The sequence below is a fragment of the Nerophis ophidion genome, linkage group LG05, assembly GCF_033978795.1.
Source record: "Nerophis ophidion isolate RoL-2023_Sa linkage group LG05, RoL_Noph_v1.0, whole genome shotgun sequence".
In the NCBI taxonomy this organism is placed as follows: domain Eukaryota; kingdom Metazoa; phylum Chordata; class Actinopteri; order Syngnathiformes; family Syngnathidae; genus Nerophis; species Nerophis ophidion.
In genome coordinates, this window is record NC_084615.1 from 13,028,949 (window position 1) to 13,045,305 (window position 16,357).

Below are 16,357 nucleotides of genomic sequence, written 5' to 3' on the forward strand. Positions count from 1 at the left end.
GTCGAAGAGTAATACAATATCAGTATTATTTCCATACCGTACAAAAAAAGAAGCGAAACCGAAATAAAAAAGAAACAAAACCATAGAAAAGGAGAAGCGATTGTAAAAAAAAAAAACTTTAAAACCCACACAAACAATAAAAGTGTACAAAAAAATAAATACTGGCATAAAAAAAAAAAAAAAAATCCACCAAAAACATCGAGGACAGCAGCCAGGGACGTTACGGAAATATCGACACAGCAGACATTTATCCATGAAAATATGCAGAGGCTGCAGAGTGTGTGTTTGACAGAGAAGCCGCAGGGAGAAGAAACTGTAGAAGCCAACTATACTGATGGACATTAATATCACAGTACTTGATAAAACTACTGCAATACATGATACTGTAGTACATGATACTATGATACTGATACTATAGTAGATGATACTGCAGTACATGATACTGTAGTACATGATACTATAGTACTGTACATGATACTGATACTATAGTACATGATTCTGTAGTACATGATACTATAGTACTGTACATGATACTGATACTATAGTAGATGATACTGCAGTACATGATACTAAAACTATAATAGATGATACTATAGTACATGATACTGTAGTACATGCTACTATAGTACTGTACATGATACTGATACTATAGTAGATGATACTGCAATACATGATACTGTAGTACATGATACTATAGTACTGTACATGATACTGATACTATAGTAGATGATCCTGCAGTACATGATACTGTAGTACATGATACTGTAGTACTGTACATGATACTGATACTATAGTAGATGATACTGCAGTACATGATACTAAAACTATAGAAGATGATACTATAGTACATGATACTGTAGTACATGATACTATAGTACTGTACATGATACTGATACTATAGTAGATGATACTGCAGTGCATGATACTGTAGTACTGTACATGATACTGATACTATAGTAGATGATACTGCAGTACATGATACTGTAGTACATGATACTATAGTACTGTACATGATACTGATACTATAGTAGATGATACTGCAGTACATGATACTGTAGTACATGATACTATAGTACTGTACATGATACTGATACTATAGTATATGATACTGCAGTACATGATACTAAAACTATAGTAGATGATACTATAGTAGATGATACTGCAGTACATGATACTGTAGTACATGATACTATAGTACTGTACATGATACTGATACTATAGTAGATGATACTGCAGTACATGATACTAAAACTATAGTAAATGATACTATAGTGGATGATACTGCAGTACATGATACTGTAGTACATGATACTATAGTACTGTACATGATACTGATACTATAGTAGATGATACTGTAGTGGATGATACTGTAGTAGATGATACTGTATTGCTCTATACAAGCTTGGACTCCTGTTTTTGCAAAAGGTTCTTAAAACTGAAGGGATATAGAGGATCTTTGACTAGAGGAGGGGTTTTTGTTTCAGGCTATATGTTGCCAAAAACATCAGATTGTCATATGGAGGGTCTTTGATGAGTGTTTTTGTGGTGGTTGTTTGAAACAGCAGAGTGGTCCTGTCATATAAAGGATCTTTTACTGCGTTTTTGTTTGTTTTTTATCAGCAGAGTGGTCCTGGCTTATAGAGGATCTTTAACTCAATTTTTTTTTAGAAATAGATTCTGTCCTAAGAGGATCTCTGATTTGTCTTTTTGGCAAAATCCATCCATCCATCCATTTTCTACCGCTTATTCCCTTTCGGGGTCGCGGGGGGCGCTGGCGCCTATCTCAGCTACAATAAAATGTTTTTTAAAAAACAGGCTGGATTATTTGTTGTTGTCAGTATATTATTAAAAACAGCAGCGCTCTCCTGTCATATAAAGGATCTTTGACTAGCAGAGGGTTTTTTTTCTGATCATATGTTCCCATAAACAGAGTGATTCTGTCTTATGGAGGATCTTTGATGAGTGTTTTTGTGGTGGTTCTTTAAAAACAGCAGAGTGGTCCTGTCATATAAAGGATCTTTTACTTGCATTTTTTTTCTTCAAACAGCAGAGAGGTCCTGGCTTATAGAGGATCTTTAACTCACATTTATTTTTAGAAAAATATTTTGTCTTATGGAGGATCTTTGATGATTGTTGTTGTGGTGGTTCTTTAAAACACCAGAGTGGTACTGTCATATAAAGGATCTTTTACTTGTGTTTGTTCTTTTTTTTCTTAAAACAGCAGAATGGTCCTGGCTTATAGAGGATCTTTAACTCACTTTTTTTTTTTAAATAGATCATGTCTTGTGAGGATCTCTGATTTGCCTTTTTGGCAAAATGTTTTTTCAAAACAGGCTGGCTTATAGATGATCTTTGACTTGCCTTGTTGGCAGTATATTCTTAAAAACAGCAGAGCTTTTCTGTCATAGAAAGGATCTTTGACAAGAGGAGGGTTTTTTTTCTGGCCGTATGTTCCCATAAACATCAGAGTGATCATATCTTAGGGAGGATCTTTGATGAGTGTTTTTGTGGTGGTTCTTTAAAACAGCAGAGTGGTCCTGTCATATAAAGGATCTTTTACTTGTGTTTGTTCTTTTTTTCTTAAAACAGCAGAATGGTCCTGGCTTATAGAGGATCTTTAACTCACTTTTTTTTTTTAAATAGATCATGTCTTGTGAGGATCTCTGATTTGCCTTTTTGGCAAAATGTTTTTAAAAACAGGCTGGCTTATAGATGATCTTTGACTTGTCTTGTTGGCAGTATATTCTTAAAAACAGCCGAGCTCTCCTGTCATATAAAGGATCTTTGACTAGAGGAGGGTTTTTTTTCTGGCCGTTTGTTCCCATAAACATCAGAGTGATCCTGTCTTATGGAGGATCTTTGATGAGTGTTTTTGTGGTGGTTCTTTAAAACAGCAGAGTGGTCCTGTCGTATAAAGGATCTTTTACTTGCTTTTGTTTTTTTATTCTTTAAACAGCAGAGCGGTCCTGGCTTATAGAGGATCTTTAACTCACATTTTTTTTTGAAAATAGATCATGTCTTGTGAGGATCTCTGATTTGCCTTTTTGGCAAAATGTTTTTAAAAACAGGCTGGCTTATAGATGATCTTTGACTTGCCTTGTTGGCAGTATATTCTTAAAAACAGCAGCGCTCTCCTGTCATAGAAAGGATCTTTTACTTGATGTTTTTTTCTCTTAAAAATTGCAGCGCTCTCCTGTCTTATAAAGGATCTTTGTCTAGAGGTGTTCTTTTTTTTCTGGCCGTATGTTCCCATTAACCCTGTCTTATGAAGGATCTTTGATGAGTGTTTTTCTGGTGTTTTTTGAAAACAGCAGAGTTGTCCTGTCTTATAAAAGATCTTTTACTTGCATTTTTTTTTCTTAAAACAGCAGGCTCATAGAGGATCTTTAACTCCCTTTTTCTTGTTCAAATAGCTTCTGTTTTATGAGGATCCCTTATTTGTCTTTTTGGCAAAATGTTTTTCAAAACAGACTGCCTTATAGACGATCTTTGATTTGTCTTGTTGGCAGTATATTCTTAAAAACAGAAAAGCTCTCCTGTCATATAAAGGATCTTTGACTAGAGTTTTTTTCTGGCCGTATGTTCCCAAAACAACTGTCCTATGGAGGATATTTGATTGTGGTGGTTCTTTAACACAGCAGAGTGGTCCTGTCATTGAAAGGATCTTTTTTTTTTCTTAAAACAGCAGGCTTATAGAGGATCTTTAACTCCACTTTTTTTTTTCAAATAGCTTCTGTTTTATGAAGATCCCTTATTTGTCTTTTTGGCTAAATGTTTTTAAAAACAGGCTGGCTTATAGACGATCTTTGACTTGCTAGACGATCTTTGACTTGTCTTGTTGGCAGTATATTCTTAAAAACAGAAAAGCTCTCCTGTCATATAAAGGATCTTTGACTAGAGTTTTTTTCTGGCCGTATGTTCCCAAAACAACTGTCCTATGGAGGATATTTCATTGTGGTGGTTCTTTAACACAGCAGAGTGGTCCTGTCATAGAAAGGATCTTTTTTTTTTTTTTTTCTTAAAACAGCAGGCTTATAGAGGATCTTTAACTCTCCGTTTTTTTTTTTTCTCAAATAGCTTCTGTTTTATGAGGATCTCTTATTTGTCTTTTTGGCAAAATATTTTTCAAAACAGGCTGGCTTATAGATGATCTTTGACTTGCTGGACGATCTTTGACTTGTCTTGTTGGCAGTATATTCTTAAAAAGAGTAGAGCTCTCCTGTCATAGAAAGGATCTTTGACTAGAGTTTTTTTCTGGCCGTATTTTCCCAAAACAACTGTCTTATGGAGGATCTTTGATTGTGGTGGTTCTTTAACACAGCAGAGTGGTCCTGTCATAGAAAGGATCTTTTACTTGCGGTTTTTTGTTTGTTTTTTTTTAAACAGCAGGCTTATAGAGGATCTTTAACTCCCTTTTTTTTTCCAAATAGCTTCTGTTTTATGAGGAAGCCTTATTTGTCTTTTTGGTTAAATGTTTTTAAAAACAGACTGGCTTATAGATGATCTTTGACTTGTATTGTTGGCAATATATTCTTAAAAAGAGTAGAGCTCTCCTGTCGTAGAAAGGATCTTTGACTGGAGTTCTTTTCTGGCCGTACGTTCCCAAAACAACTGTCCTACGGAGGATCTTTGATTGTGGTGGTTCTTTAAAACAACAGAGCCCGTCTGTCACATAGAGGATCTTTGACCATGACTATGTAGTGAGGTAAAGATGTGAGGTGAGTATCCACAAAATCAGATCAATGAAGTGGAATCCCTGCGTCAGACTAGAGTGATGTCACTGATATTTCCTGCTACGTGCAAGAGAACATCCTCTCTGGTAACCCTGACTCCGCCGTGTCGCCATGGTGACGCAAGGCCGACCCCCCGCGGCTCCGTAGCAAAGGTCTAAGACCCCAAAGAAGAAGCGACATTTCAGCAGGATGCCAGAAGGAGAGAGCGAGCGCACACGTCTCAGTCCTTCTTCTTCTACTTGAAAATAAAAGCTGGCCGTGCACACAACGTGGGCCTGCCAGGCGTCCGCATGCTGGCAACCATCATTGTGGGCAGTGACCCCGTGCACCATGCAGGGGGGCGAGGTGGGAGGGGGGGTCTTATTGTGTTAATTAAGCATTCTCAATATCAGGAAGGATAGCCTCTTACCCTTGGAAGCATCCTTGTCTTCTTTAGGCTTCGCCACTTTTCCACTCATAGATCCCAGTTTGGATGCGTAATTCCCGATCTAGACAAGAATCCCGGGGGTGGATGATGGCTTTTGTCCGAGGGGGAAATCCTTGCCAAGGCGTCCAGGTGCTGAGATAAGGCTTCTGGGGACAAGGGGCAGACAACCAGGGTCACCCCAATGCCATTTTTGTGGCTTTTGACGCAAAATTGTCAAACAATGGACTCCCCCAATGTGTGTGTGTGTGTGTGTGTGTGTGTGTGTGTCTCATTTGCAACCCTGCCAGTCAAAAAGAGGGTGTTCCCAAAAAAAGGAGGGATTTTTCAAATATGTCGCTTTTAAAAGTGCTTCCCCTCTGGTCAACATATTAAATAACAAGTGTGTGTAAAAAAATTAAGTGCGCCCCTTAGGTCAAAATTATTATAGAAAAATAAATAAAAATGGGAGACATATTGAAATAATTTAATTGTGATATTACTGGAGTAAAATGATTACTTTTGTCATAATTTTGCCAGGTATAATTCCAACTATTTTTATAATATGGACGAAATTGTAAAGTTGTTTTTATAAAATTTTGAATTTTGTTGAGTAAAATGATGACTCTTTTCATAAAATTGCCAACATTTTAAGGTTTTCTTGTACAGTAAAATTGTGACTGTTAATAAGTAAAATCCCAACTTTTATCATAATGTTGCACACATGTACAGTTTTTCTAGTAAAATTTTGACTTGCGTTGAGTGAAATTACGACTTTTATTATAATATTAGAAGTAGGTATTTTATAGAGTTCTAATAAAGGTTACAATACAAGAATGTGTGTGTGTGTGTGTGTGTGTGTGTGTGTGTGTGTGTGTGTGTGTGTGTGTGTGTGTGTGTGTGTGTGTGTGTGTGTGTGTGTGTGTGTGTGTGTGTGTGTGTGTGTGTGTGTGTGTGTGTGTGTGTGTGTGTCATTTGCAACCCTGCCGGTCAAAAAGAGGGTGGTCCCAAAAAAAGGAGGGATTTTTCAAATGTGTCGCTTTTAAAAGTGTTCCCCCTCTGGTCAACATATGAAATAACAAGTGTGTGTAAAAAAAATTATGTGCTCCCCTTTGGTACACATATGAAATAACAAGTGTGTGTAAAAAAATTAAGTGCACCCCTTTGAACAAAATTATTATTAAAAAAATAAATAAAAATGGGACACATATTGAAATAATTTAATAGTGATATTTCTGGAGTACAATGATTACTTTTGTCATAATTTTGCTAGGTATAATTCCAACTATTTTTATAATATTGCCGAAATTGTAAAGTTTTTTTTATAAAATTGTGAATTTTGTTGAGTAAAATGATGACTCTTTTCATAAAATTGCCAAAATTTTAAGGTTTTCTTGTACAGTAAAATTGCGACTGTTAAGTAAAATCCCAACTTTTATCATAATGTTGCACACATGTACACTTTTTCTTGTAAAATTTTGACTTGCGTTGAGTGAAATTACGACTTTTATTATAATATTAGAAGTAGGCATTTTATAGAGTTCTAATGAAGGTAACAATACAAGAATGTGTGTGTGTGTGTGTGTGTGTGTGTGTGTGTGTGTGTGTGTGTGTGTGTGTGTGTGTGTGTGTGTGTGTGTGTGTGTGTGTGTGTGTGTCATTTGCAACCCTGCCAGTCAAAAAGAGGGTGGTCCCAAAAAAAGGAGGGATTTTTCAAATGTGTCGCTTTTAGAAGTGCTCCCCTCTGGTCAACATATGAAATAACAAGTGTGTGTAAAAAAAATTATGTGCTCCCCCTTTGGTCGAAATATGGAATAACAAGTGTGTGTAAAAAATTGAAGCGCACCCCTTTGGACAAAATTATTATTAAAAAAATAAATAAAAATGGGACACATATTGAAATAATTTAATAGTGATATTTCTGGAGTAAAATGATTACTTTTGTCATAATTTTTCCAGGTATAATTCCAACTATTTTTATAATATTGCCGAAATTGTAAAGTTTTTTTATAAAATTGTGAATTTTGTTGAGTAAAATGATGACTCTTTTCATAATTTGCCAACATTTTAAGGTTTTCTTGTACAGTAAAATTGTGACTGTTAATAAGTAAAATCCCAACTTTTATCATAATGTTGCACACATGTACAGTTTTTCTTGTAAAATTTTGACTTGCGTTGAGTGAAATTACGACTTTTATTATAATATTAGAAGTAGGTATTTTATAGAGTTCTAATGAAGGTAACAATACAAGAATGTGTGGGTGTGTGTGTGTGTGTGTATGTGTGTGTGTGTGTGTGTGCGTGCGTGCGTGCGTGTGTGTGTCTCATTTGCAACCCTGCCAGTCAAAAAGAGGGTGTTCCCAAAAAAAGGAGGGATTTTTCAAATATGTCGCTTTTAAAAGTGCTCCCCCTCTGGTCAACATATGAAATAACAAGTGTGTGTAAAAAAATGAAGTGCGCCCCTTAGGTCAAAATTATTATAGAAAAATAAATAAAAATGGGACACATATTGAAATAATTTAATAGTGATATTTCTGGAGTACAATGATTACTTTTGTCATAATTTTGCCAGGTATAATTCCAACTAATTTTATAATATTGCCGAAATTGTAAAGTTTTTTTTATAAAATTGTGAATTTTGTTGAGTAAAATGATGACTCTTTTCATAAAATTGCCAAAATTTTAAGGTTTTCTTGTACAGTAAAATTGCGACGGTTAAGTAAAATCCCAACTTTTATCATAATGTTGCACACATGTACACTTTTTCTTGTAAAATTTTGACTTGCGTTGAGTGAAATTACGACTTTTATTATAATATTAGAAGTAGGCATTTTATAGAGTTCTAATGAAGGTAACAATACAAGAATGTGTGTGTGTGTGTGTGTGTGTGTGTGTGTGTGTGTGTGTGTGTGTGTGTGTGTGTGTGTGTGTGTGTGTGTGTGTGTGTGTGTGTGTGTGTGTGAATGTGCGTGTGTGTGTGTGTGTGTTTCATTTGCAACCCTGCCGGTCAAAAAGAGGGTGGTCCCAAAAAAAGGAGGGATTTTTCAAATGTGTCGCTTTTAAAAGTGTTCCCCCTCTGGTCAACATATGAAATAACAAGTGTGGGTAAAAAAATGAAGTGCACCCCTTTGGACAAAATTATTATTAAAAAAATAAATAAACATGGGACACATACTGTATTGAAATATATTAATAGTGATATTTCTGGAGTAAAATGATTACTTTTGTCATAACTTTTCCAGGTATAATTCCAACAATTTTTTATAATATTGCCGAAATTGTAAAGTTTTTTTTATAAAATTGTGAATTTTGTTGAGTAAAATGATGACTCTTTTCATAAAATTGCCAACATTTTAAGGTTTTCTTGTACAGTAAAATTGCGAAGGTTAATAAGTAAAATCCCAACTTTTATCATAATGTTGCACACATGTCCAGTTTTTCTTGTAAAATTTTGACTTGCGTTGAGTGAAATTACGACTTTTATTATAATATTAGAAGTAGGCATTTTATAGAGTTCTAATGAAGGTAACAATACAAGAATGTGTGTGTGTGTGTGTGTGTGTGTGTGTGTGTGTGTGTGTGTGTGTGTGTGTGTGTGTGTCATTTGCAACCCTGCCAGTCAAAAAGAGGGTGGTCCCAAAAAAAGGAGGGATTTTTCAAATGTGTCGCTTTTAAAAGTGTTCCCCCTCTGGTCAACATATGAAATAACAAGTGTGTGTAAAAAATATTATGTGCTCCCCCTTTGGTCGAAATATGGAATAACAAGTGTGTGTAAAAAATTGAAGTGCACCCCTTTGGACAAAATTATTATTAAAAAAATAAATAAAAATGGGACACATATTGAAATAATTTAATAGTGATATTTCTGGAGTAAAATGATTACTTTTGTCATAATTTTTCCAGGCATGATTCCAACTATTTTTATAATATTGCCGAAATTGTAAAGTTTTTTTATAAAATTGTGAATTTTGTTGAGTAAAATGATGACTCTTTTCATAATTTGCCAACATTTTAAGGTTTTTTTGTACAGTAAAATTGCGACTGTTAATAAGTAAAATCCCAACTTTTATCATAATGTTGCACACATGTACAGTTTTTCTAGTAAAATTTTGACTTGCGTTGAGTGAAATTACGACTTTTATTATAATATTAGAAGTAGGTATTTTATAGAGTTCTAATAAAGGTAACAATACAAGAATGTGTGTGTGTGTGTGTGTGTGTGTGTGTGTGTGTGTGTGTGTGTGTGTGTGTGTGTGTGTGTGTGTGTGTGTGTGTGTGTGTGTGTGTGTGTGTGTGTGTGTCATTTGCAACCCTGCCGGTCAAAAAGAGGGTGGTCCCAAAAAAAGGAGGGATTTTTCAAATGTGTCGCTTTTAAAAGTGTTCCCCCTCTGGTCAACATATGAAATAACAAGTGTGTGTCGAAAAAATTATGTGCTCCCCTTTGGTACACATATGAAATAACAAGTCTGTGTAAAAAAATTAAGTGCACCCCTTTGAACAAAATTATTATTAAAAAATAAATAAAAATGGGACACATATTGAAATAATTTAATAGTGATATTTCTGGAGTACAATGATTACTTTTGTCATAATTTTGCCAGGTATAATTCCAACTATTTTTATAATATTGCCGAAATTGTAAAGTTTTTTTTATAAAATTGTGAATTTTGTTGAGTAAAATGATGACTCTTCATAAAATTGCCAAAATTTTAAGATTTTCTTGTACAGTAAAATTGCGACTGTTAAGTAAAATCCCAACTTTTATCATAATGTTGCACACATGTACACTTTTTCTTGTAAAATTTTGACTTGCGTTGAGTGAAATTACGACTTTTATTATAATATTAGAAGTAGGCATTTTATAGAGTTCTAATGAAGGTAACAATACAAGAATGTGTGTGTGTGTGTGTGTGTGTGTGTGTGTGTGTGTGTGTGTGTGTGTGTGTGTGTGTGTGTGTGTGTGTGTGTGGGGGGGTGCGTGCGTGCGTGCGTGCGTGCGTGCGTGCGTGCGTGCGTGCGTGCGTGTGTGTGTGTGTGTGTCTCATTTGCAACCCTGCCAGTCAAAAAGAGGGTGGTCCCAAAAAAAGGAGGGATTTTTCAAATATGTCGCTTTTAAAAGTGCTCCCCCTCTGGTCAACATATGAAATAACAAGTGTGTGTAAAAAAATGAAGTGCGCCCCTTAGGTCAAAATTATTATAGAAAAATAAATAAAAATGGGACACATATTGAAATAATTTAATAGTGATATTTCTGGAGTAAAATGATTACTTTTGTCATAATTTTGCCAGGTATAATTCCAACTAATTTTATAATATTGCCGAAATTGTAAAGTTTTTTTTATAAAATTGTGAATTTTGTTGAGTAAAATGATGACTCTTTTCATAAAATTGCCAACATTTTAAGGTTTTCTTGTACAGTAAAATTGTGACTGTTAAGTAAAATCCCAACTTTTATCATAATGTTGCACACATGTACAGTTTTTCTTGTAAAATTTTGACTTGCGTTGAGTGAAATTACGACTTTTATTATAATATTAGAAGTAGGTATTTTATAGAGTTCTAATGAAGGTAACAATACAAGAATGTGTGGGTGTGTGTGTGTGTGTGTGTGTGTGTGTGTGTGTGTGTGTGTGTGTGTGTGTGTGTGTGTGTGTGTGTGTGTGTGTGTGTCATTTGCAACCCTGCCAGTCAAAAAGAGGGTGGTCCCAAAAAAAGGAGGGATTTTTCAAATGTGTCGCTTTTAGAAGTGCTCCCCCTCTGGTCAACATATGAAATAACAAGTGTGTGTAAAAAAAATTATGTGCTCCCCCTTTGGTCGAAATATGGAATAACAAGTGTGTGTAAAAAATTGAAGTGCACCCCTTTGGACAAAATTATTATTAAAAAAATAAATAAAAATGGGACACATATTGAAATAATTTAATAGTGATATTTCTGGAGTAAAATGATTACTTTTGTCATAATTTTTCCAGGCATAATTCCAACTATTTTTATAATATTGCCGAAATTGTAAAGTTTTTTTATAAAATTGTGAATTTTGTTGAGTAAAATGATGACTCTTTTCATAATTTGCCAACATTTTAAGGTTTTTTTGTACAGTAAAATTGCGACTGTTAATAAGTAAAATCCCAACTTTTATCATAATGTTGCACACATGTACAGTTTTTCTAGTAAAATTTTGACTTGCGTTGAGTGAAATTATGACTTTTATTATAATATCAGAAGTAGGCATTTTATAGAGTTCTAATGAAGGTAACGATACAAGAATTTGTGTGTGTGTGTGTGTGTGTGTGTGTGTGTGTGTGTGTGTGTGTGTGTGTGTGTGTGTGTGTGTGTGTGGGGGTTCTTGTATTTCTAGCCTTCTTGAGACATGAAGAAGGACAAGTATCTTCCATATGAGGAGGTGTGAAGAAGTGATGCAGCCGTGCCAGTCAAAAAGAGGGTGGACCCAAAAAATTGACTGTCAACATATGAAATAACAAGTGTGTGTAAGGAATTGAAATGCGCCCCCTTTGGCCAAAATTTATTTTATTTTTTAAAATAATATGTTTATTAGAGACATACTGTAATAACTTGAAGTAGATGATGAAGATTAAAAAACAATTACAAAAGAGAAATTGGAAAAGAAAAATGAACTAAGAGCAGTCTTTTTCTCACAATGTGTCGACTTTTTTCTAATAAAATTGGAAACAATTTGTCATGATCCGCTACCCGGATCATATGTTTTGTGGATTTTTGAGTTTGTTTGTGCACTTCCTTGTTTGTTGCGTTACCATACATTCTGATTTGTTCCACCTGTTACTTGTTTCCTGACGCGCACTTGTGTTTATTGATTACTTCCTTATTTAAAACTGCCTTATCCGTTCACTCGGCCTCGCATCCTAGTTTTTGTTCTACGTCGCTTATTCCCGACTACGGTAAAAAACTATTTTTGTACTTGCTAGCTTCCGCGCTATGCTTCCTGTTTTTCTAGCTCCCATGCTAGCTCTTTGTTTTGCCTGTTTATGCCTAGTGCAAGTTTTCTGTTTATAGTCTGTTCCTTAGTGTAAATAAATCTTCATGTCTTACCTTCACGCTGTGTCCAAGTCCGACTGCATATTTGAGAGAACGAACCCGCACCACGAAGCCGGCTAACCGTCGCACAATTTCTCATATTCTTTCTGTTTCTGAAATATTGCAATATTTTCTCCTAAAATTATAATTTTATGTTAAATTATTACTTTTTAATGCAAAATGGTGACGTTTATCATGTGGAATTCAGATTGCCCTTTTTCTGTCGTTCCTATAAAATAATGACATTTTTGGGGGAGTAAAATGATGCCTTTTGTGATAATTCTGCCAAGTAAAATTTTGATTATTATTATAATATTGCCAACTTTTTTAATTTTTTTTATAAAATTTTGACTTTTGTCGAAAAAAATTGGGACTCTTTTCATGAAATCACCAACATTTTAAGCTTTTCTTGTAAAATTGCGACTGTTATTGAGCAAAATTCCAACCTTTCTCACAATATTGCAAAAATGTTCAGTTTTTCTTGTAAAATTGTATTATAATATTAAAGGTGGGGATTTAATGGAGGTCTCAAGAAGGTAGAAAATACAAGTGTGTGTGTGTGTGTGTGTGTGTGTGTGTGTGTGTGTGTGTGTGTGTGTGTGTGTGTGTGTGTGTGTGTGTGTGTGTGATGATGATGACGATGATGATGGCATATGGCGCGCGCACAGAGCTTACCTTATCTCGTGCTCGTGGCGCGCTACATCAAAGCGCGTGGATGGTGACTCCCGCCATGAGCGTCGCAGAGACAAAGAGGAGAAGAAGGAGGAGGAGAAGGAGTAGTGCGGTGATGGAGGACGTGTGAGAAGGAAGACGAAACCTTTGTGCGGTCTTCTCTTCTCCTCTCTTCCCCCAGCCGTCACAATCAACAGATACACACGCACACACACACAAACACACACACACACACACACACCACTAACACGGCGCGCGTTCACCCACGTCACGCAGGCGCCTATTGGCTGGCTCACGTGAACGCCCGCCTCCTTCCCCCTCTTCTTCAAGATCTTTTTTAATGTTTTATTTTTTTTCTTTAAATAATAATGATTTATGTTGGCGTCGATAGCCGTCGATGTGAACAATTTGCAGAAATTTCTCTTGCTGGCGTGGTGATTTTGCGTCTCTCTGCGCATGTGCAATCCGGGTGGTCACGTGACCGGCGTGATTGCTTTTTAAACGGGTGTGTGGCGGAGGTGACAACATGCTTGTGAAGTGGTGAAGGACATCCACCTCATTTGGTTGTACATGTATATATGTATATATATATGTACGTGTATATATATATATGTATATGTACGTATATATATATATATGTACGTATATATATATATATATATATATATATATATATATATATATATATATATAGTATGTGTGCGTGTGTGTGTGTGTGTGTGTGTGTAAATATTTATATATGTGTATATATATATATATATATATACATATATATATATATATATATATATATATATACATATATATATATATATATATATATATATATATATATATATATATATATATATATATATACATATATATATATATATATATATACACATCCATATATATATATCCATCCATTTCTACCGCTTGTCCCTTTTGGGGTCACGAGGCGCGCTGGTGCCTATCTCAGCTACAATTGGGCGGAAGGCGGTGTACACCCTGGACAAATTGCCACCTCATCACAGAGCTATATATATATACATATATATTAATATCTATATATATATATATATATATATATATATATATATATATATATATATATATATATATATATATATATATATATATATATATATATCTTGATTGGATTATCCAGAGAATAGTGCTCGATACCGTGGTAGAGCGCAATATGTAGGTGTGGGAAAAAAATCACAAGACTACTTCATCTCTACAGAACTCTGTAGAGATGAAGTAGTCTTGTGATTTTTTCCCACACCTACATATATATATATATATATATATATATATATATATATATATATATATATATATATACAGTATATATATATGTGATGAGGTGGCGACTTGTCCAGGTTGTACCCCGCCTTCAGCCCAAATGCAGATGAGATAGGCACCAGTATAGAAGCAGCAAAAAAATGGATAGATGGATATATATATATATATATATATATATATATATATATATATATATATATATATATATATATATATATATATATATATATATATATATATATATATATATATATATATATATATATATATATATACACATTTTCCATGGGAGACAGGTCTGGACTGCAGGCGGGCCAGGAAAGTACCCCCACTCTTTTTTTACAAAGCCAAGCTGTTGTAACACGTGCTGAATGTGGCTTGGCATTGTCTTGCTGAAATAAGCAGGGGCGTCCATGAAAAAACGGCGCATAGATGGCAGCATATGTTGTTCTAAAACCTGTATGTACCTTTCAGCATTAATGGTGCCTTCACAGATGTGTAAGTTACCCATGCCTTGGGCACTAATGCACCCCCATACTATCACAGATGCTGTCTTTTGAACTTTGCGCCGATAACAGTCTGGATGGTTCACTTCCCCTTTGATCCAGATGACACCATGTCAAATATTTCCAAAAACAATTTGAAATGTGGACTCGTCAGACAACAGAACACTTTTCAACTTTGCATCAGTCCATCTTAGATGATCTCGGGCCCAGAGAAGCCGGCAGCGTTTCTGGATGTTGTTGATAAATGGCTTTCACTTTGCATAGTAGAGTTTTAACTTGCACTTGCAGATGTAGCGACTAACTGTATTTAGTGACAGTGGTTTTCGGAAGTGTTCCCGAGCCCATGTGGTGATATCCTTTAGAGATTGATGTCGGTTTTTGATACAGTGCCGTCTGAGGGATGGAAGGTCACGGTCTTTCAATGTTGGTTTCCGGCCATGCCGCTTACGTGGAGTGATTTTTCCAGGTTCTCTGAACCATTTGATGATATTATGGAGCGTAGATGTTGAAATCCCTGAATTTCTTGCAATTGCACTTTGAGAAAGGTTGTTCTTAAACTGTTTGACTGTTTGCTCACACAGTTGTGGACAAAGGGGTGTACCTCGCCCCATCCTTTCTTGTGAGAGACTGAGCATTTTTTGGGAAGCTGTTTTTATACCCAATCATGGCACCCACCTGTTCCCAATTAGTCTGCGCACCTGTGGGATGTTCCAAATAAGTGTTTGATGAGCATTCCTCAATTTTATCAGTATTTATTGCCACCTTTCCCAACTTTTTTGTCACGTTTTGCTGGAATCAAATTCTAAAGTTAATTATAATTTGCAAAATAAAATGTTTATGAGTTTGAACATCAAATATGTTGTCCTTGTAGCATATTCAACTGAATATGGGTTGAAAATGATTTGCAAGTCATTGTATTCTGTTTCTATTTACATCTAACACAATTTCCCAACTCATATGGAAACGGGGTTTGTAAACAAACGAGACATTTAGGGACTCTTGCACAATCCATTAAGTAAATAAGTTATTGATTTAATGTATCCATTTTTGGATTAAAACAATAATAGAAGTGTATTTATATGATTGTTTTTAAACTATTTTAATTAAATATTGAACGTTGTGTAATATTTTCTGAGCACATCTGGCAACATGACATCAAATGTTCTGCTTAGTCCTCATCGTTCTTCTTTGTTTGTCATATTTGTTCCCGATGCCCCACTCAGATGTCAGCTGTTGCTTGCACATCAGCAAGTGCAAGAGCTGTGCTCCTTCATAGCAAAACCACCTGGATGCTTACCTTCAGCTCAGACCTTGGCGCAGCATCCTGGTGCTCTCTTCCAAACAGCCAGAAAGTGGTTCCAAAATCCCAATGAGTTCCATCCATCCATCGTGAGTTTAGAAGAAGTCTTTTTGTGGCGATGTGGTGTCGGGCGGCGTGTCCCCTCGTGGCCTTGGAGACCTCCAGCACCCGGGAAAAAGACCTGCAGGCTGGAAGGTTACTCGATCTTTATGCCGGCTATTTTTAGAAGAAATTAGAAGCCTTTCAAACTTTGACTTCATGCTTGGATCTTTGCTGACGTCTTTGAGGAACATCAAGGCTCGCTTGGTCATCACCGTTTTGTGTTTGTCTACCAACATTGAGTTCATACAGCCCATATTTGGAAGTATATTGAATTGCTGTAAATCAATAGGGTTCTTGC

The 16,357-nt window shown here is 35.4% G+C and overlaps 1 protein-coding gene across 3 annotated transcripts in view; it reads right to left on the reverse strand.

Annotated features, from left to right (window-relative positions):
• fgf13a (fibroblast growth factor 13a) overlaps nucleotides 1–16,153 on the reverse strand; it is a 263,927-nt gene extending 247,774 nt beyond the window's left edge. The window contains exons 1-2 of one of the 3 annotated variants that reach the window (XM_061900045.1): nucleotides 15,955–16,153; nucleotides 5,143–5,306 (exon numbers count right to left, since the gene is read on the reverse strand). In XM_061900045.1, the coding sequence (XP_061756029.1) occupies nucleotides 5,143–5,191 (49 nt within the window). In that variant the 5' untranslated portion in view covers nucleotides 5,192–5,306; nucleotides 15,955–16,153. Of the gene's footprint in view, nucleotides 1–5,142; nucleotides 5,307–12,864; nucleotides 13,109–15,954 lie in introns of those variants that run through there. The other 2 variants (XM_061900048.1, XM_061900044.1) reach the window with 2 other exon arrangements.
• Between the last annotated feature and the right edge of the window lie 204 nt (nucleotides 16,154–16,357).